General features: G+C 37.5%; 1 protein-coding gene across 2 annotated transcripts in view; it reads right to left on the reverse strand.

Moving 5' to 3' along the window:
* LOC150075240 (synaptic vesicle glycoprotein 2C-like) overlaps nt 1–21,483 on the reverse strand; it is a 212,684-nt gene that overhangs the window by 19,158 nt on the left and 172,043 nt on the right. For both annotated transcript variants that reach the window (XM_090388690.1, XM_090388691.1), the window contains exon 7: nt 16,659–16,742. In XM_090388690.1, the coding sequence (XP_090244816.1) occupies nt 16,659–16,742 (84 nt within the window). The remainder of the gene's footprint in view (nt 1–16,658; nt 16,743–21,483) is intronic.

The raw sequence follows: 21,483 nt of genomic DNA on the forward strand, positions 1-21,483 counted from the left end.
CCGTGAATCACACTCCACAAGAAATTAAGTTTTATATTGAAAAACTAATTTAATTTAACCACTCTACTTCCTAATATATTTATTTCGTGAAGAATAATGTTAACGATGCCTGTATCAGTAGCTAGTGGTCTTTTTCAAAAAAGAGAGCTAGTGCCCTTTTTAAAAGTTAAAATTCATAAAAAATTACCTCATCTCTGTTCATTAATGCATCAACAAAGATTAAATAATTTGGCAGTAATATCTATAGAAAGTGATATTTGTGATTCTTTAGATATAAAAAAATATTGACTAATTTTGCTACAGCCAAAGCAAATGATATAAGAAAAATTACCTTTGGGGAGGCGGGGGGGGGGGGCAATAAGAAATTTGCACCAGGGCTGTTATATAGCCTGGCACGGCCCTGCTCATACCAAACATAGGCTGTTGCCAGCCTCCTGCATACCGAATGTCTCAGTTCCAGCTGTATGTTCTGTATTGAGATGCACGGAATTCAGACATTCGGCAAGCAGGAGGTTAGCAACAGCCTATGTATGGTCTGAGGATGGGTTTTGGCAAGGTTCCTGAAATGTTACTTTAACAAACATTACCATAAAATTAAGAAGTCATACCAACATTCACAGTGGGAACATAAACATGACCGTAAACATATTTGATACAGCCTTAAATTCGATTCGAGAAAGTTTTGAAAATCTAAATGAATGTAATAATGTATTTAAATTTCTTTGTGAATTTGGAGAAATCACTGAAGAGGAAATTAAAAATTGTTGTTTTCATTTAGATGTTTCCCTTCAAATTAATAAAGGAAGCACAAGTATTAAGGATATTGATGGTCTTCAGCTCTTCAGTGAGCTGATAACATAGAATTTTGAGCAGTAGAATTGCAGACCCATTAAAAACTTGGCATATATTACAAAAAAATAACTTGATGTCATCATTTCCTAATCTGTTTATAGCTTTGAGAATTTTTCTGACATTACCAGTTAGTGTAGCATCAGGTTAAAGGAGTTTTTTGAAACTCAAACTTATAAAAACGTATTTAAGAAAGTCAATGACTCAGGAAAGGTTTAATGACCTAGGACTGTTAGCTATAGAAAAGGAATTGTATGAGTGGAAAGTTTAGAATTATCAGGTGTTATTGATGAATTGGCAAATAAGAAAGCAAGAAGTGTGGAGTTTTCACTTTATGGGTACACTTTGTTACTTCTGTTTTATATATCTTGTATATTTTTGATTTGAATAAAATTAAAATAAATATATCAAATATTTTTATGGATTTTTTTACCCCTGTCAACTATAAAAGGCCGCCGTAGCCTAGTGGTCAGGCACACGGGTGCATAAGTATACATGCCTTGAGTGACCGGGGTTCAAGCCCGTGAATGCTGAATACGGTGCTGTTTCTTGTATTCTGTCTATCTTGTGAACTCCTCTGACTGTTTGGTCGTCCCGGAGTATAAACAGATTATTTATTTATTATATGGAACTGTGATAAAAACATACTAGTAGGCTCCCATTAGTTGGGTGGGGTTAGGTTAGGTTATGAATCTACTCGTGATCCGCATTAATAGGGGTGGCCAAATATCTCAGCATGCTGGTGGCTAACAGCCCAAAACTGGCGCTGTGCATGGGTAATGGATCACATATTGTGGATACCTTCACAATGAGTTGCCATGGTATTGCACTACCTGGAATAAGTAACTCTTCACCTATGGAGAAGACTAATGTTACAGTTTCTCGGGGTGTCTCCGTAGCCAGGTGGGCAGGAGCAGCAGTGCATAGCACACGCTTCTTGATTAGACCGGGGCTCGAGCCTGTGACCACCAAATACGGAGGATGCAGAAAGGTCAGGGAATGACCACCGCATATCCCTGGAGCAGTATGGCCTTAGTTGCTAATGCTCCTAAAAACCAAATAACGAACAAACAAACAAACTTATTCTCGGTATATACCACCACCCAGGTGGAACCGTTTGCAAAAGGGTATGGGATGAAAACTGTGTTATCCATATCTTTGTCACTATTAGACTTAGGAAAGTGATAGTAGGAGAGGAAGAAATAATGTCGAAATAGGAAAGGAGCAGTTACTCCTCACTCATAAATCCCTCAAATAGGCGATGCTTCTCCATTAGGGAAGACTGTTGTTATCTATTCGTGGCAACTCGGGCAGCATTAAGCTCCCGCAGGCTGCACCAATTGAAAAATGGTATGGGATAAAACACTGTGTTATTCACATGCTGTCCCTATCAGACTTAGGAAAGCAAACAGCTGTAGGAAAGTGACTGTAGGAGAGGAAGAAGAAGAATAAATGCCATCGAGAGAGACAGTTACTCCTCATACTCACTCACTGAACTAAACCACTCATAAATCCCCCAAATAGGCAACGCTTCCCCATTAGGGAAGACTGTTGTTACCTATTTGCGGTAATGAGGGTCCCATCAAGACCCCCCACACACACACACAGATGGCACCATTTTCAGAGCTTGTTGGCTCCTCATCAATGGGTGGGCAGGTTCCCTGGAGTTGCAATAGTGACAGCCCAGTTATGAAGTATAACTCCACAATATGAGCAATGCCTGATGGTGTGCGTGGTTTAATTTAAAAGATATTTTTTGGCTAAATGCCTAAGAGTATGAGGAGTTTACTTATGCATAGGTAATGCACACACACATTTCTACTATTAAGGTAGTTTTAATTATATCTCATATTGTGACTGTCACTAAAGAATTTTTTCCTGTAGATACCTTCATGTCAAGCAAGAAAATTAAAACCTAGTTCTCCTCTATGGATCTGTGCACTTCTTATTTATTAACAGGACATAGATCTCTAAATGAGAAATTATACAAATTTAGGTTATCCCAAACTGACGTGGTAGGATTGAAAATTGGAAACACATTTTCTATGAGTGTCAGCTGTACAATGACATAAGAGATGGTTTATCTAAGTCAACTGAAAATTTATCTCCCGGTCAAGAGTCTCTCTTAGTTCAAAATGTTAATGCTTTTCATATGCTCCAGCTGTTTGCTTGTGATGTCTCTGCTGGAAGACTATCTCTAAATTCTGACACAAATATTGCAACTTCTGTTCCCGTGGACACTTCAACAACAACTACAGCTTCGAAATTCTGAGGAGTTTTATGAGATGTAAGCCTGTGGGACCTGTTTTGTTCCATGGGTACAAGGTCAATATTTATGTAGCTGTATAGCATTAGCATTAGCATTAGTAGAGGCATTTGATGCAAGAAAGCAAGCTTATGCAGCATCAGCCAAAAAAAAAAAAAAAAAAAAGTAACATAAATAAATAAAAATAACCACTTCCACTTCACCCCTCTGTTCGGGGGTGAAGTGGAAGTGGTTATTTTTATTTTAGATTTACCTGTATATTAAGAGTTTAGTGTATAAACTACACTGAAGCCAACAAATCGTATAATGCTCTTCTGGGATGATATTGAATTCTGTTAACAATTATGATAACTGGCTCTTTTGCTGTCTATTACCTTGCATTGATATATGTACCCATGATCTGGAAATGTGAACTGTTAATTTATATGGTCCTCGAATTTTTGGACTCTACCATTATGTATACCTTTATGCTCTATTATGTATACCTTTATGTCTACCCTTATGCTCTACCTTTTGTGCTTATAGTCTATGTTTAGACAAACTAGCTTCTTGCTTATAAGTTGTCTACACTAATTATTTAAATGTTCTTGCCGAGTTACTATGTATATTTTATGTTTTTTTTTTTTAACTCTTGCTACTTGGTTTTCTCCCTGTGGCCGGCTTTGCTCTGCTCCTTGGCTCACACTTTTTGCGCATACTAACTTCTCTTGCCTGGCCTTTGACAAGGTGCTGTATCTGTAAAGTGAAACGAAGCGGAAATGAACTAATGTTCCAGGAGCCGCTGAAACAATATATATCCATACAATTCATACATCTCATATTGTGAATACCTTCACAGCGAGTTGCCATGGTATTGCACTACCTCAAATAAGTAATGCTTCACCTATGGAGAAGACTAATGTTACTTATTCTTGGTGGATACCACCACCACCCAAACGGCCCCATTTCAAAGCTGATTGGCTTATCGGTGAGTGGGCAGGTACCATGTTGTTGCAATAGTGACAACCCAGTTATGAAGTATAACTCGGGGTCATTCGATGTAGTACAATACCATGGCAACTTGCTGTGAAGGTATTCACAATATGAGATATAATTAAAACTACCTTGGTAGTAGAAACGATGTGTGTGCATTACCCATGCATAAGTAAACTCCTTCATAAAATGTAATGCTTCGATCACCTAAATTTAAATAGTACCTATAAATAATCAAATGGGTGACTTTAGGAAAGAAGTTGAAGACATTAACCCTTTTTAATTGTTTCTGATTCCTTTGGCAAAACACAACAAAATTTAAGGAAATTATAGGATCTAATGGTGTAATTAAGAAAAAAGTTGTTGAATTAGAAATTTTATTCAAGCAAAATGAAGAAAGATATGATTTAGCTAATGTTAGAATTGAGCTTAATTGAACAACTTTTAGCAAATAATATAGAAATTGTTGCATTAAAGAAATTAATAGCACAGAACCTTGACCATATCATCCAACAGTTTGTATTTCGTTTCAGCTTAATGAGGAAGATGAATTCATTATTACAGCATTTCCCAAACTGGGGTCTGCACACCCCTGGGGGTCCATAGACCAGTTTCAAGAGTCCGCAAAATGGTGGTCAACCATATATATACATACATACATACATACATACATACATACATATGTTATATATAGGGGTCTGCAAACCTTTTTTGATATTTGAAGGGGTCTCTGAACTTTTTTTGATTTTTGAAAGGGTCCGTAGATCTCAGTAGTTTGTGAACCACTGCATTATTATATACCTCGCACAAAGAGTAAATGCTCTAAACCCATAGCTGTAGTGGAGGATATATGCTGTATGCCCACTGAATTTTTTTTAGGTGAATAGTGTATGCTTTCTGGTTTTTGAAAGGCTTGGAAAAAAAAACAAATCTTATTAAAATATTTACTGAAAATTAAAAAATAAATTATATATGCTATATATATTGAGTAAGTAAATATGCCTTGTATGTGTGTGCGTGCACACACACACACACACACACACACACACACACACACACACACAGGTTATTGCACTATACCCTCTGGAATTCGATTAATAAGCACAGTATACTCTCTGCATACCTGATATTCACAGTGTACTCTCTACATATCTAATATTCACAGAGTATACCTTCTGTTAATTTTATGACTACTGCACTGTCTAAACCTACACTAATTATAAAATTTTCTGTCCAAGCAGTAAATAATAAATCAAATTAACTGAAAATGATATCTATCATAACCACAGTAGTATACCTGCCTTTATAAATGACCAGTTGACTACTTACTATAAACAGCTGATTCTGCAAGCTAAACAGTTAGCTAAGTCATTATTATTTATTATTATTAGCCATATGGTGCAAAGAAGCCTCCGGCTTATGCATATAGCTATAAATATTCATTGATAAAATTTTGAAGAAGTTATGTAAAGGATGTTTCATTAGCATTAGTAGAGGTATACGATGCAAGAAAGCAGGCTTATGCAGCATTAGCCAAAAAATAAAAATAAAAAAACCTCCCGTTTCACCCCTCCATTCGTTCGAAATGCCTGTCCAGCTCAGCCTTAAATTTATTTAGGCTATCAACTTCCACAACAAAAGATGGAAGTCTGTTCCACCAATCAACTATCTGCTGGCTAAAGGCAAATTTCCACACATCTATTCTGCAACTGTCTTTCCTCGATTTGAATCTGTGCCCCCTCAGGTTCTTAATCTGAGCAAGAGGAAGAATCCCATCAGCATTCAGCTTGCTCAAGCCATTCAAGGCCATATACACCTCAATGAGATCACCTCACAGGTGCCTACTGTCCAGGCACTGCAATTTGCAGAACTTAAGCCTTTCTTGGTAAGCATTAGCATTAGCATTAGTAGAGGCATTTGATGCAAGAAAGCAAGCTTATGCAGCATCAGCCAAAAAAAAAAAAAAAAAAGTAACATAAATAAATAAAAATAACCACTTCCACTTCACCCCTCTGTTCATTCGAAATACCTGTCCAGCTGAGCCTTAAACTTATTTAGGCTATCAACTTCCACGACAAGGGATGGAAGTCTGTTCCACCCACCAACCACCCGCTGGCTAAAGGCAAATTTCCGCACATCTATCCTACATCTGTCTTTCCTCAATTTGAATTTATGCCCTCTCAGGTGATTTTTCTGAGCTAGAGGAAGAATCCCATCAGCATTGAGCATGCTCAAACCATTCAAGGCTTTGTACACCTCTATCAGATCACCCCGCTGGTGCCTAGTTTCCAGACACTGTAATTTGCAAAACTTAAGCCTTTCTTCGTAAGAGAACCCCTTTGTCCCATTCACCAATCTAGTTGCCCTTCTCTGTACTCGTTCCAGCAGCTCTACATCCTTCCTGAAATGAGGCCTCCAGGCCTGTATACAGTACTCTAGGTGTGGCCTGACCATTGCCTTATACAAGGGAATAATCACCTCCTTATCCCTGCTAGAAAAATTCCTATATATCATTGACAATACACCATGAGCTACTCTTGCAGCTCGTCTGCACTGCTCAGAGAACTTCATATCTGCCTGCACCACCACCCCCAGGTCCCTTTCATTCTCTACCACTGTCAGTGTAGTACCACAGAGTTGATACGTTGCTCTGGGGTTGCTGTTTCCCATATGTAGTACTTTACATTTGTCAATGTTAAACTTCATTTGCCACCTCGAAGCCCATCTGCTCAACCTTTCCAAATCCTGTTGCAGCAGCATAGTGTCAGTAGTGTCCTTGACAACCCTGCCAACCTTCGTATCGTCTGCAAACTTGGACATTAAGCCTGATATACCATCATCAATATCATTTATAAATACAGAAAACAATAAAGGCCCCAATACTGAACCCTGAGGGACTCCACTAATAACATTAGTCCACGATGAGCAGTGTCCATTGATTACCACTCTCTGTCTTCTCCCCCTCAACCACCCCTTTATCCATAGCAGCAACTTGCCTCCAATGCCACACTGCTCCAATTTGTGCAGCAGTCTTCCATGTGCAACAGTATCAAAAGCCTTTCTAAGATCCAAGTATATAATATCAAAGTTATTCCCTGCATCCAGTTCTTTTGTGACTGCATCATAGTATCCAATCAAATTGGTCAGGCAAGACTTCCCCTTAACAAAACCATGCTGTGTCCTAGCTATAACTGAAGTCTTGTCTAGATGATCCTGCAGTGCTTCTTTCACCAGTGCCTCCATTAATTTTCCGGGAACAGAAGTTAAACTCACAGGTCTATAATTACTTGTGTCAGCCTTTGATCCCCCTTTGTGAATTGGGGTCACATTGGCACATCTCCAGTCAATGGGTACCTCCCCTGAGTCCAAGGAAGCTCTCATAATTATGGCTAAGGGTTTGCTTACCTCCTTTGCTGCCTCCTTTAATATAACTGGATAGATCCAATCCACCCCAGGTGCCTTTCTTGTGTTTATCTTCAACAATTTCTCCTCCACTTTGCTCTCAGTTATTACAAGATTCTCTAGCTTACTGCTAGAGTTGAATACACCTCTGGCATTCCCCTCGCTGAATAACTCCTCATGTGTGAATGTCAATGCAAAATATTCATTTAGTTTGTTAGCTACCCGAGCAGGGTCATCAACAGTTGACCCATCGATCTCAAGTGGACCAATCTGATTCATCCCCTTCCTTCTAGAGTTTACATAAGTAAAGAACTCTTTGCTGTTTTTCTTCGCATCCCTTGCCAAGGATCTCTCGTAATCTGCCTTCGCCTGCCTAACCTCCTTTGTAACTTGGTTACAGATCAACTTGTATCTATCATAGGCGTCCGTGTCACGTGTTAATTTGTATGTATCCCATGCATTTTTCTTCTCTGCCATATGCCTCATTAGTTCATCTGACAACCATTTAGGCCTAAACCTTGAACAATATTTCTTAGTAATTTCTTAGTGTAATTTCTTAGTAATTTCTTAGTGTAAGAGTACTCCTTTGTTCCCCTCACCAATCTTGTTGCCCTTTGTACTCGTTCTAGCAACTCTACACCCTTCCTAAAATGAGGCCTCCAGACCTGTACACAGTACTCAGGTGTAGCCTGACCATTGCCTTGTATAACAGGATACTCACCTTCCTGTCCCTACTAGCAAAATTCCTATATATCATTGACAAGACTCCATGATCTGCCCTGGCAGCCCATCTGCACTGCTCAGCAAACTTCATTTTCGTTTAATCAAGAGTTTCAAGAATTCTATGTGCAAGAGACTTGCAGAATATAAGATAGAGCTCTTTATTGAGTATTTGTAGTTGTAACTCTTATTTTTATTTGTGCAATTTAGTTAAAAGCAATCTTGGTTATGGATTTTGAGAAATTGCAGGTTTATCACTAACCTTTTAATTTTTTTTTAAATAATTCAGATGTCAGAGCCCTTAATTAATAAAAACGAGTTATTTTTGATAATCTTGAATATAAGGTCATTAAGAAAAAGTTAGTCTAATTTCTTACATTACATCAGTGGTTTTCAACCTTTTTTTAATAACGGCACCCCTAAGTAACTTATTTTATTTTGCGGCACCCCTGTTCAATTTTCTGCTGTTAGATTCGATTTTCTCTCTCTGTATATATCCGTATACTGTATATATAATATTAAAAAAAATATATATGTTATATGATATTTATTACAATTTCATAATACAATTTTATGTATATACAGTATATAATAATTTTATTCTTTATATAGAGGTACTAAGTAAACATCAATTATAGATCACCACCAAATTAAAAAGATACTGTGCACCTTTTTATAATGAAATAAACATATAAATTAAAAAATAATAATAAGTTTAAGTGACCTAAACCCAAATTACATGGCACCCCTGGAACGTTGTTGCAGCAGCCTGGTTGAAAACAATTGCATTATATATATGGATTAAGAGAATACATCTCATGTCTTAACTGAGGTTAACTTAAAAAATAATGAAGCTTATGTTATAAGTATATGGTCTTGACCAATTAAGAGTCCCGAAAGGGTGGAGGAATTATAATCTTCTACAAAACATATTTCAGGGCAGTTAAGATGTATTATTCAACTTCTTTTTGTTAAAATTGTCTGAAGTTGTTATGAGGCGATTTTAATAATGAATTTAAGATTTATGCTTTTTATAGACCACCATCAGAATCCGTAAACAGTTTTTTTATTAGAACTAGAAAACACAGTTTTTCAGAGTGATTTCGTATAGTCCTATAAGATTATACTTTCAGGAGATTTTATTATTAATTTAATTGCTTATGATTCAGAAAATGCGACACTGAGGTACTGATGTATTTCATATAATTATACTGCAGTTTTGAATAATAAGGCAGCAAAAAATTGAGCAAGACAGAATTGTAAGTTCTTGTTTAACTAATAACATATAAAAACTAATCTGAAGTTGAAGTACTTATATCGTACTTAATCAAATTTTCAGATCATAGAACATATAGGGTTGCTCTTACCAAGAAAGGCTTAAGATTTGCAAGTTGCAGCGTCTGGAGACTAGGCACCTGCGAGGTGATCAAATTGAAGTGTATAATGCCTTGAATGGTTTGAGCAAGCTCAGTGCTGATGAGATTCTTCCTCTTTGCTCAGATTACACACCTGAGGAGGAATAAATTCAAATTGAGGAAAGTCAGTTGTAGAATAGATGTGCAGACGTTTGCCTTTAGCCGGTGGGTGGTTGATTGCTGGAACAAACTTCCATCTGTCATTTTCGAAGTTGATTGTTTAAATAAATTCAAGGAAGAACTGGACAAACTTTTGGAGCGAATGGATGGGTGAAATGGGATTTTTTTTTTTTTTTGGTTGATACTGCATAAGTTTGCTTTCTTGCATCATATGCTACTACTAAAGCTAATATGTACTAATAGTAGATTTACATTAAAAACACCATTCATGTGAAAAAATATTAATATCGATTATAGGAATAAAGATAGTTTATTATTAGATAAGGTAAATAATACGCTTATACAAGAGCAAATTCACAATAAATATTAAATGATTTTTTTCAAACAAGAAAATGCAGTTAATTAACAACTGAAAATACAGGGTCATCGAAAAAGGTGTCCTTGATTTCTCTTTTAATTATCTTCAGAAATATTTGATCAATTGCTGTGATCGTAGCAGTAAACAGTGCTGTAACTCACTAAGTTTTATTTGACACCTCAACAATGACCTTGGCTGCGCTGTGAGTGTGTGCAGAATGATTCCTACGTGCACTGCCTTAGTCAGTGTCAGTAAGATGGCTGTGCAACAGAAAGTGCAATGTGTGTGTTGTCATGTTGCAGTGTTATGACAGATTTAAATTCAGCGTACCACAGCACATGCTGTGCTTTCTGTTATATGGCCACCTTACTGACACTGACTGAGGCGGTGTGCATAGGAGTCATTCTGCGCACACTCGTGGCACAGCCAAGGTCATTGTTGAGGTGTCAAATAAAACTTAGTGAGTTACCACACTGTTTGCTGCTATGATCACAGCAATTGATCAAATATTTCTAAAGATAATTAAAAGAGAAATCAGGAAACCTTTTTTGATGACCCTGTATAACATGCACAGAGAAATGAGAATTATTCAATTTGTAACAACCATTCAATGGGTAGAAGAGATAGGTTTGAAAAAACCTTAAATGATTAAGGAAATAGCAGATCTAATGGTTCAAAGAGATGAAGTTACAGGTTTGGTTAAAAAGCAAAAAAAAAAAAATTATCAGATTTTTGTGGATAAGCATGCTACTCAAAAGGAGAAATAGAACATAATTAATAATGTGTTAAATTCAAGAAAAAGATTACCCAAGGAAAGCCAAATTAAAACATTATTAGGTCAGATATCTGGCACAAATAGACAGTATGAGGTTGCAGAAGCAATTTTGAATGTGAATAGTTTAACAATCATTACTGTCATACTTTTTTAAACAACATTACAGCTTTCCTCATATTGCAAATTCTTGTTTGATTTTTAGCTGCATCATACCCTTAAGTTTCTTAGGATTTAGCATTTAAAGAATAATATTCTTCTGGATTAGATTTTATTACAGTAGTTGAAGTTAAAAGATATAAGGAACTGTTTGCTCTGCTCTTAGTGGAGCTTATAGCATGGATACTAAAAACATGGTGCTATCCAATTAATGTACTTTTTTTAAGATAATTCCAGTCTATAAAAAGGGCCACCAGAAGATTATTATAATCACAGACCTACAATCAGTACTGAATAAGGTTATATAAAATTATATTTTTTCACATATTAGCTGACTTGTAGTAGAAGTATGTTAAATTGAAGTTTAGACATTACTTAATAAGAAAAAGTTCAATTGATATTGCATTTTCAGGGAATGTTTCACTGGTCCCTGGAAAGATTTCAAGATCAATCATAGCCTCCAGTCCACAAAACAGAAATTTATTCATATAAATGAAAGTATATTTCACATGTTATTCTAAAATGAAAAGTCAGTTCGAGGCCAAATTTTCATTGTATGTTCCGTTGGTCCTTGGGAAAATTTCAGGCCCAGTTACAATTTCACTGTCCTTGTTCCCTTCCATTCCTCCCCTAAAAAAATTGGCATGAATGAAAGTATTTTTTTGCATAAATTGACTAGAAAAATGCAGATTGCTACAAATTTTCGAGTGCATTGGTCCCTGGGATGGTTTCAAGTTCAGTTCAGTTCAGATTTCATAGCATTCCATACCCAGTTTCTCATATAGAAATATAATATTACAGTAAATGTGGAACATGAGCTCTGATTTATTTCAAAATTTCTATGCTTGTCTATAATATTTTAGCAGACTTTGTACATAACAAATTTTCACGTTGATGAAAATTACTATTTTATTATATATTATCATTATTATCAGTGTTTATTATTATTAATGGCATTTGTTTTTTCTTTATCTATGATTACAATAAAGAAACATTCATTGCTTTTCTTGTATGCTATTAGTTCTCCAATTGTCATGTGTAATAAACACTGATTTATCATGTAGAAGTTGATAATTTATGGGTGAGTTAACTACTATGACCATATTGCACCTTTTTTAGGAAAATGCAGGAAAGTGAATTGATTTGACCATTCAGTATATTCTTTTCTCATAGATAATGCCTTTTAAGAGTTACAGCAGATCTGTTAATAACCCTACATCTTCTGCTTAAGCCACACTCATGACTGAATTATGACATCAGACTACAGTAACTATCAAGAGTCAGAATTTCCAAATCCTACATTTCATTTTCTTCGAGAAAGTGCTAAGGAAGAAAGTTGAGTCAAGAATAAAACAAGAAACAGATTAGCATTGCTGTGTTGTTTTGTTCAACAAGTCAGACAAGATATTTAGATATTTTTGTGTGGAGTAACCGTAATGATAAATGGATTTATGATGGTATCGACATCAAGAGATATCAGGGATGTAGTAGGGTTCTATAAATATTTATGCCTCAAATTGCCCTCTTTTCAAACAAAGAAGTTGATGAAAGGAATTATTGCAGGATATAATATATTGATTACATGCATAAATATAATTCATGCCCCTTTAAAAATCTGTTTACACAGAGGTGAACATTTGACTTGACATGGTTTCTCAACCAGGAAAAGTATACTTGGTGATAAAACTAAGTTTGAAGCTTTTGAACTGAAAGTTGTTTATGCACCTTGCCATTTTTCCAACACCTTGTTGGTTGAACCCACTGAACTAGTGGATTGTTTATAACTAAGAATAATTTATTGCCATATCACAAATACATTGTATACATTAATATAAAATTATTCTGTCTGTTTTACTTGCAGTTTTAAATACAGCAAAATCTTCTCAGGTTTAATATCCATCTCCAAAAATGCACATAGATCACTTGGGTTCATTAAGAAGCTTCCAATTACTTTACTAAGAGCTTCAATTGTGCTTTGTAACACCCTAGTGCATCCTGGACTCCAGTATGGAACTTGGTTTTGGAGCTAAATCCTCAAAACCTACGATGATACCATTGAAATGGTGCAGAATAGATTTGTGAAACATCTCTCCTTCAGAATTGGCCTAGTCTACCATAAGGCTGACTATGACCAACTGTTCATCTTCAGCCCGTCGAAATTGGTAGATCACAGGATTTACCTTGACATCTATTTTCTGCACAGATTTAGTCAGTAATGTCAATAGCAGAGGGATTGGTGTATAATTTCTTAACAGAATTTTTGCCTAAAATGCATGGGTCAGCTTAGAAAATTACCCATATGATGACTGTTATTGCAGTAATGAAGTTGGGGGGGGGGAAATAATCATTATTGCCTTCACTTATAAAACAACACTGCACAATGTGTGGACAAAATTCCTAACCCTAAATTGAAAGTTACTTAGGGTTTTCTTTTTTTAAAACTTTTTCTGAGATTTCTTTAGAGAAACTTCTGAAATCTTAAAATTGTTTGATTTTAGTGAAGAAAAACAGTACCTTAAAATGGAAAAGTAGAAGTTAAATATTTTCCCTGTTTAAATATATTAACCCCAGGGGCTCACATCTGGTAAGTATGGGCTTGGCAAACCCAGGGTCCTGAGCTGGATATCATAATTCTTCTCTTTCTTGGTGATTTCTTTCTACGTTCTCTCTCTCTCTCTCTCTCTCTCTCAGGGTAAATTGGAAAAAATTTTTTTTGGCTGGTGCAGCATTAGCCTCAGGCTTCCTTGCACCATATGGCTAATAATAAATAATAATCATAACTATTTTACTTTTATAATTATTCATTAAATAATTATAATAGACTTGCACTTGAACATCGTGCAACACAGCGGCAATCTGCAAGGCTGAATTTGCTATCCCACAGGAACTAGTTGTTGTTGGGGACTCTATTGTTAGGGAAAGGGGGAATATATTGTGCAAAAAGGATAGGTGAAAGCGGGGCAGGGTATGTCTGCCAGGGGCAAAGGTTGATGACATTGTAGAGCAGATATCTTTTAAGGCACAAAAGGTGATGTTGTACCTGTTGACACTAATGATATTAAGAGTAGGAGACCGGCAGAATTACAGGTCAATGTTGAAAAATAGCTGTGAGTTAGGGTTGAATTTGAAAATGTCTGCAATTCTGTCAAGGGCTAGAATTTTACTCAGCCTGGTCTGTGCTTGTTAACATGAGAGACTGTTTCTACAGGGATGGGATGCAGGGTGAACTTAAATAGAAAGGGTGCAAGAATATTTGCTGATGCTATCGAGGCAGTGTTAGGCGGGTCTGAAAACTACTAGCTTGTGAGGGGAATACACGGAATAATAGATTAACAGTAGCTGCTGACAAAGGTGAAAGTGATTCTTGCACTGCTTCTTTTGGAATGAGCAGCAACCTGGAAAAGAAGGTGCAGGGGATTTTGCCACCTAGAGAGAGAGAGAGAGATGAATGAACCAAAACCATATGAATGAGTTAGTCTAAATAGTGAAATATTGGATGTGTAATAAGCAGGAAAAGAAGATGGCTATTTCTTCCTTTTTATAGAAAGGAAGAAATATCAGTCATCAATTCATATTCTTCAAAAAGCTGCTAGAAAAATCACTGACAGGCAGAATTTCATATTCTGATGTGGAATGGACAGCAATCCTACCAGCTGTGCTACCCACGAGGGCATAGAAGGAAGAAGTGGCTTGATAGACATCATTGGGCTAAAGAAGAAAGCAAAAGAAAACCTGAAGGATTACTTCCAGAAAAACAGTGCCACCCTACCAGGACATAAGGAAGACAGGCAAGTTGCATATGCCATACTCTGCTCAACCTAAGTGAGGAGCCCCTTCCTGCCCTGATGGAACAAATGAAGGTAGAAAGATGGGCAATGAAAACACTCCATGGCAGACACTACAGTGACCTCCATCAAGACCACATAGATAAAATGGCTACCAATGCATGGCTCACAAGCTGGACACTCTTCCTCGAGACTGAAGGATTCATGCTCGCCACCCAAGAACTATAGAAAATACATTGCAAAGAAAGCCTGAGTGACAGACGACACATCTTGACGTTACCACCTTGCCTCAGAAACTATCCAGCACATCATCGCAGGATGCAGGGTGATCAGTCATACAGAATACACTTGTAGACATGACTGAATAGCCAGGACAGTAACAACAATCCAGATTATTGTATCAATCACCAGTATAGTGCCTAAGACCCTAAACAACAGCCCAGCACTAATAGGTCTCCCAGAGAACACCTACAAGGAACTCCAGAAAGTCACAATCCTTAATACCTGTAGAACACCTGTCAGAAAATTACTCGACCAACAGTAACACTGGCCACAATAACCACCCTGTGTATTGAAATGTACTAACAGGATGCTCCCACTGAATGCAATGGAAATCCTAAACCGATAGCAAGTCAACTGTGAAAAATTATGCTCCAGTAAGGTCTATAGAATGACTATTTTCCAGATAGTCATTCTATAGAACCCAGTCTTTTGCTTGCAGTCTTCTCCTAGTTGTCTGTCATGGTCGAGGATGTCATGTAAGATGTTGACAGCCTCAGGGCACAGTTATCTTCCCCGGAGCCATTCTGCAAACAAGCAGTCTGATTGCTAAGTGTGTATTGTATTGACAATGGTTGTGGATGCTCCCCTGTGAAGTCAACCAGCAGTGAAGAACAATTCATTTATTTATACAACTTTGTCTTTTCTCTCAAAACTGTAAATACATTTTCTAAGTTGTTAATATTCCCATCTAGCTTGCATGCTGCTCATAGGGCAATTGTGCTAACAATCAATTGATTAAATAAATATTTCGTACCAGTAACCATCATGGGGTGGAAGCCTCGTGACTCAAACTATACTGGGACTGTCCCAGAATAACGAACAAGGCGATCTCACACAATGGACCAGTCATAACCTTCATCAACAAGAAGGAAAGGGCTACCTACCTGATCGACATAATGGTGCCCAACACCAGAAACCCTACGAAGAAAAGATCAGGAAGTACACAGACCTAAGACAGGAAGTCAAGGAAATGTGATATATGGAACAAGTAATGACCATACCGACCACTGGCATGGTGCCAAAGAGCCTCCAAAAGAACTTAGCAGCAGTAGGCCTCTGAGAGAGCATTTACATTGAACTCCAGAAAGCCACAATCCTGAACACCTGTAGGATAGCAAGAAAGTTCCTTGACATACAGTAATAATAACAGTAACCTGGGACAACTAACCACCCATGCACTTGATACCAGTCCCCATAATGGGGTGGATAAAATCAAAAACAATAATGATAATAAGAACAAATTCACACCTGCAATATTTGTTTCCTTATTGGAAAATACAAGACCCGATATTGTATATGAGCCTACAGCAAATGTAATGCCATGGTTTCAAAATTCTGATGTAGAAAAAAGATTTCTGATTTTCGATAATCTCATCAGGTTGGAATAAAACTGCCCATAGCTTTCGGTCAGCAAAAATCATGTATATCAGCATAATTTTTTTTTATAATTAAAATTCTATTAGTTATATTTTTATCATTTTTAATGGTGTAAAATTAAGATACTAAATATTCACAAAACTTTTACACAAAGTCAAATAAAGCAAGATCGTATACTAACCTGATAATCCGCTCCAGTCTTATTGGAATGATTCGTTGTAAATATCTGCTTATAGACAAATAAAGCCTCCATGTCTCTTCCTACCTAAAGATCAATGGAACATCAGTTTGTATCTTCAAAGCTAACTTAGTTGATTAGTGTTTGAGCACACTGAGTGGACAGAAATCATGGGACACCTACCTAGTAACGGGTAGGCCCATCTTTCACGCAGATAAGGGCAGTCACACAACAAGGCATTGAGTTCATTAGTTCACAAAAGCATTCCACAGGTATTTCCATCCATGCTTGCTGCAACATTGTCCATAATTCCGTCGCATTCCTGGGTGGAGGATCCAAAGCTCGAACGGACCTTTCCAGCATCCCAAAGATACTCCACAGGGTTCATGTCCAGCGAACGGGGAGGCCATCCCATGGTGGAAAAATCTGCGGAATGCTCTTCGACCCATGTTCTAGTCACCACGGCTCTGTGGGAAGGCGCATTGTCCTGCTGGAAGAGTCCATTGCTCTGTGGGTGTGCGATGACCATGAAGGAATGCAGATGTTCTGCAAAGCTGTTCAGAGAACGCAGATGTTCTGCAAGGATGTTCAGAGAATGAAGATGTTCTGCAAAGATATATAACCTGGACATGTCAGAGGTGCGTCTAGATGTACCAGAGGTCCCAACGTGTGCCAGTTGAGCACCCCCAGACCATTACCGACCATCCATCTGCCCGAACAGTTCCTTATTGGCAGGATGGGTGCTTATCTTTGTGCAGTTTCTGCCAGAAGCGCACCCTCCCGTCCGCTCGAAATAACTGGAAACGGGATTCATTGGTTCAGGAAACTCCATCTCCAGTCATCCAAGGTCTAGTATTGATGTTCTTTTGTCCAGTTGAAGCATATAGAGTCCTGTGTCACGGTGTTAGCGATGGGACCCTGGTGGGTCAGCAGTTTCCATGACCTCTTGCGGCTAATGATCTGGAAATATACATTTCTGGAAATATACATTTCCAGATCATTAGCCGCAAGAGGTTATGGAAACCGCTGACCCACCAGGGTCCCATCGCTAACACCGTGACACAGGACTCTATATACTTCAACTGGACATTGCGGTTGAAATGCGGCTAATGATCTGGAAATGTATATTTCCAGATCATTAGCCGCAAGCCGAGTGTATCTGGAAATGGCATATTCCACATACACTCTTGGTACTTACGAATGGGGATAGTGCAATTTCTGTACCACCTCTGTGACAGAGTGACCTATGTGTCAGGCACCCACTATCATCCCTCTTTCAAAGTCGGTTAACTGACGACGTTTATCCATCCTGACATCGAATTACAGTCTACGTGAATGCAGTGTACCTGCCAAGCGGTGGGTTCGTCCACGGTCGAGAGGAGTGACAGCTTCGCATTGCCCAGGAACCAGGTATCCCTTGAATTCTGCCATTTCAGTGTATTACACTAATTGTTGTAAGGAAAGAATCGCTAATTGTTAAAAATTATATAAGAATTAGTGAATATTATCTAAAATAGGATTTAAATATTTTAGTATTTAATTTATCATATTTTAGTGTTTATATTAGTGTTTAAGTATTACTCTAATTGTAAGGAAACACTGTTTATTGTTAAACATGATTTAAGAATCAGAGAACCAGAGAGTATCGCCTAAATCGGATAAATCCTATTTTAGGTGATAAAATCATGTAGAGTCGCCATCTTTGAAAATTTTAACAGGTAGCTATTACGATATGTGAGCGGCAGGGAAAGTCACCATTTTATGATCACTGACCAAGAAGAGATGGAATTGGACTGGATGGTGGGGAAGGCTATAGGTTATTATTTGCGACCAAAGTTCTGGAAAGGCTCGATGAGGGCTCCATTTAAACGAATTTTGCAACTTGTTTTTATTTATGTCTTCACTGTCGGCATGTGTTTAAATTTTCTTCTCATGATTTTATATATGCGCATATTTAAAATTTGATTAAACAAACAAAAAAAAAAAAAAAAAATTCAGCAAAATTCCCGAAATATTTCAGGTTATGCATGGCTTTTTACGTTCGTTACTGACCCCATAACATGAAAAGATCTCAATGATGCTACAGAGATGTAGCAAGGTTATATGGCATGAGTGGTTAGTGCAATATATTTTCATTGCCTCCCCTCTGTATAAATTATTTAAATACAAAACAAAAACAAAATTATAATTATTATTACTATTTTATTAACAAATAACTCTTTACAAATGTAAAACAACATCACGTAACGTGAGATTTAAAAATAATAGCAAATCAATGTAGTCATCTTTGCCAAAGGAAATTTGTAACAGTAAATTCTGTAAATAGTAATACGTAATAATAAAAAAAAGAAAAAAAAGCGACAACTAAAGATCAGTTTTCCTTGCCTTTGGTGCTGCAGATTACTCAATAACATAACTAATATCAATATTCAATATAGTTCCCCCCCCCCCTACATTTAGTAGGACAGATCACTAAGTCCATCTTGTCGCACCGGTGCTCTTAGCTCTGAGAAAATTAGTTTTAATTCACTCGCCCGATGGCAAATGCTTCTCCCCCCACTTACGTCACTGTGATACTGTTCATTTTTCCAGCTGGATGCAGTGGCTTTTATGCATTCATCTTAACACGGCCCTATCTTTAGTACGTGTATAAAGGTTTTAGCTGATTAGTTGAAGCAACAATTGCCCAAGCAAATCAGACCGCGGTGACCTAATTGTAGCACGCATCAGTTGCTAGCCTTTGAAAGTAAATCGCAATCGAAGTTGCGAATTGACGCTTGTATAAATGGCTGGTAAATCTTTCATTATCAGCCTATTTGATTTTAATCGCAAAGCTTAAACGATGGTATGTGCCACTCATATAGATGCTAGAAACATGAAGACTATATTCCACCAATCATCATAGCCTTCTAGTAAGGTATTTAGGTATTATAATCGCCGTCCTCCCCTACTCCGGTTGGAAAAGGCCCGGGTTCGAATCCGTCAATAACGCGAGGACGTTCTGTCTTTTTTAAAAATTTGTGGTTGAGTTTGTGGGTCTGAGGCGTGGATAGCAAGGATTCTCCCCGGAGATGGGTTTTTCATCCCGCAAAACAGGCAAATAGACAATAGAGCACTTGCAATTTATAGACATATACACACCGGCTTATAAGTTCTGTCTTGGGTGACCCTAATAAAACCTAGTTAGGGAAGGACGTTACGTGGTTGTTTTCCATTAAGTTATTACTATATTAATACCACTCTTATACCACGTGAAATTAATAATATACTTTATTAGGCTGTTCGCCTAAATTACTGTACATTAGTATAGTAATTTATGCGAGTTTTAGTATCAGGATAGGGTATCATAAGAAACATAAAACAGGTTAGAGAATGCAACAGGATAAAACATTAAATATAAGAATTAGATACAATATATATCAATAAAAATCCATATACTATAAATATATATACTGGTGTTCAAAACCCCTTAAAATTGTAATTGTCGTCCGAATAACGTAAGTATACGGCAATATTTCTTACAGATTGCATCAGATAAGATTGACACGCGTAGGTGATGATGTAATATTGCATCAGCTGTTCAAAACCCCTTAAAATTGTAATTGTCGTCCGAATAACGTAAGTATATGGCAATATTTCTTACAGATTGCATCAGATAAGATTGACACGCGTAGGTGATGATGTAATATTGCATCAGCTGTTACTTTCAGCTCTATAAGCACGTTCTGCAAGAGTTGCAGCCATTCCTTGCTTGTGTCAGGATGGCGATTTACATGCAGTTGACGCCACAAAGAAAGAGTGCTATTCTTGCTTTACGTGAGGAAGGATGTTCTTCCCGTCATATTGCTTATAGAGTGTCTTGTAATCAGTCGACAGTAAGTAGATTTCTTTCTGAACTCCAGAATTCTGGTTCTGCTGATAGGAAAAAAGGAACCGGACGGAAAGAAATCTCTATGCCAAAACAGGGCCGCGTTTTGAAGCGCTTATGCTTATAAACCGTAAAGCTTCTTCGTAAAGCTTCTTGCTGCCACTCCTGTATGGGAAGAACATACAGGATTGGTAGCAAGTGCAGTAACAGTCAGAAGACTCATCTTCAAAAATGGACTTGTAGCCCGTCGCCCTAAGAAGAAGCCCCTCCTCATATAAAAAAATGAAAAAGCCCCGATTAATTTGGTGCAAGGAGCATGCCAAATGGACCTCTGAACAGTGGAAGTCAGTTATTTTCTCGGCTGAGAAGAAATTCAACCTGCATAGCTCTGATGGGAGACAAACGATTCGCCGTAGACGTGGTGAAGAATACCATCCAGACTGTGGTGTGTACAGTGAAATTCCTTACCAGCCAAATGATATGGGGGTGCATTTGGTATCGCGGAGTAGGTCACCTGCAGTTTATAAAAGATTCCGTAAATGCCAATGGATACCTGGCTATATTGGAAGGCAAATTGCTGCCAATCATTAGAGACCATTTCAACCTGCCAGGTAACTGCATCTTTCGGGACGACTCTGCTCCTTGTCATCGGGCAAAAAGTGTAAGTAGGCACGTCTGTAGTTAGTTTAGCTTCATTTTTGCATTAGCGGTTCGACAGTAATGTGTTTACATATGTTACAGGTGAAAAAATGGTTCAAAGAACGGTCCATTACAACTCTTAACTGGCCAGGAAACAGCCCTGATCTGAATCGTATAGATAACTTTTGGCATCCTGTGGAATGTGCAGTTGCCAGAAAGAAACCAAAGACCCTTTGTGAACTTCAGGATGCCATAATTCGTGTTTGGAACCACGAACTATAAGTTGATTATCTTCAGAAATTGATCTTGTCAATGCCTCGA

This window comes from Mastigoproctus giganteus, chromosome 14 (genome assembly GCF_048544385.1).
Source record: "Mastigoproctus giganteus isolate SK-2022 chromosome 14, ASM4854438v1, whole genome shotgun sequence".
Lineage (NCBI taxonomy): Eukaryota > Metazoa > Arthropoda > Arachnida > Uropygi > Thelyphonidae > Mastigoproctus > Mastigoproctus giganteus.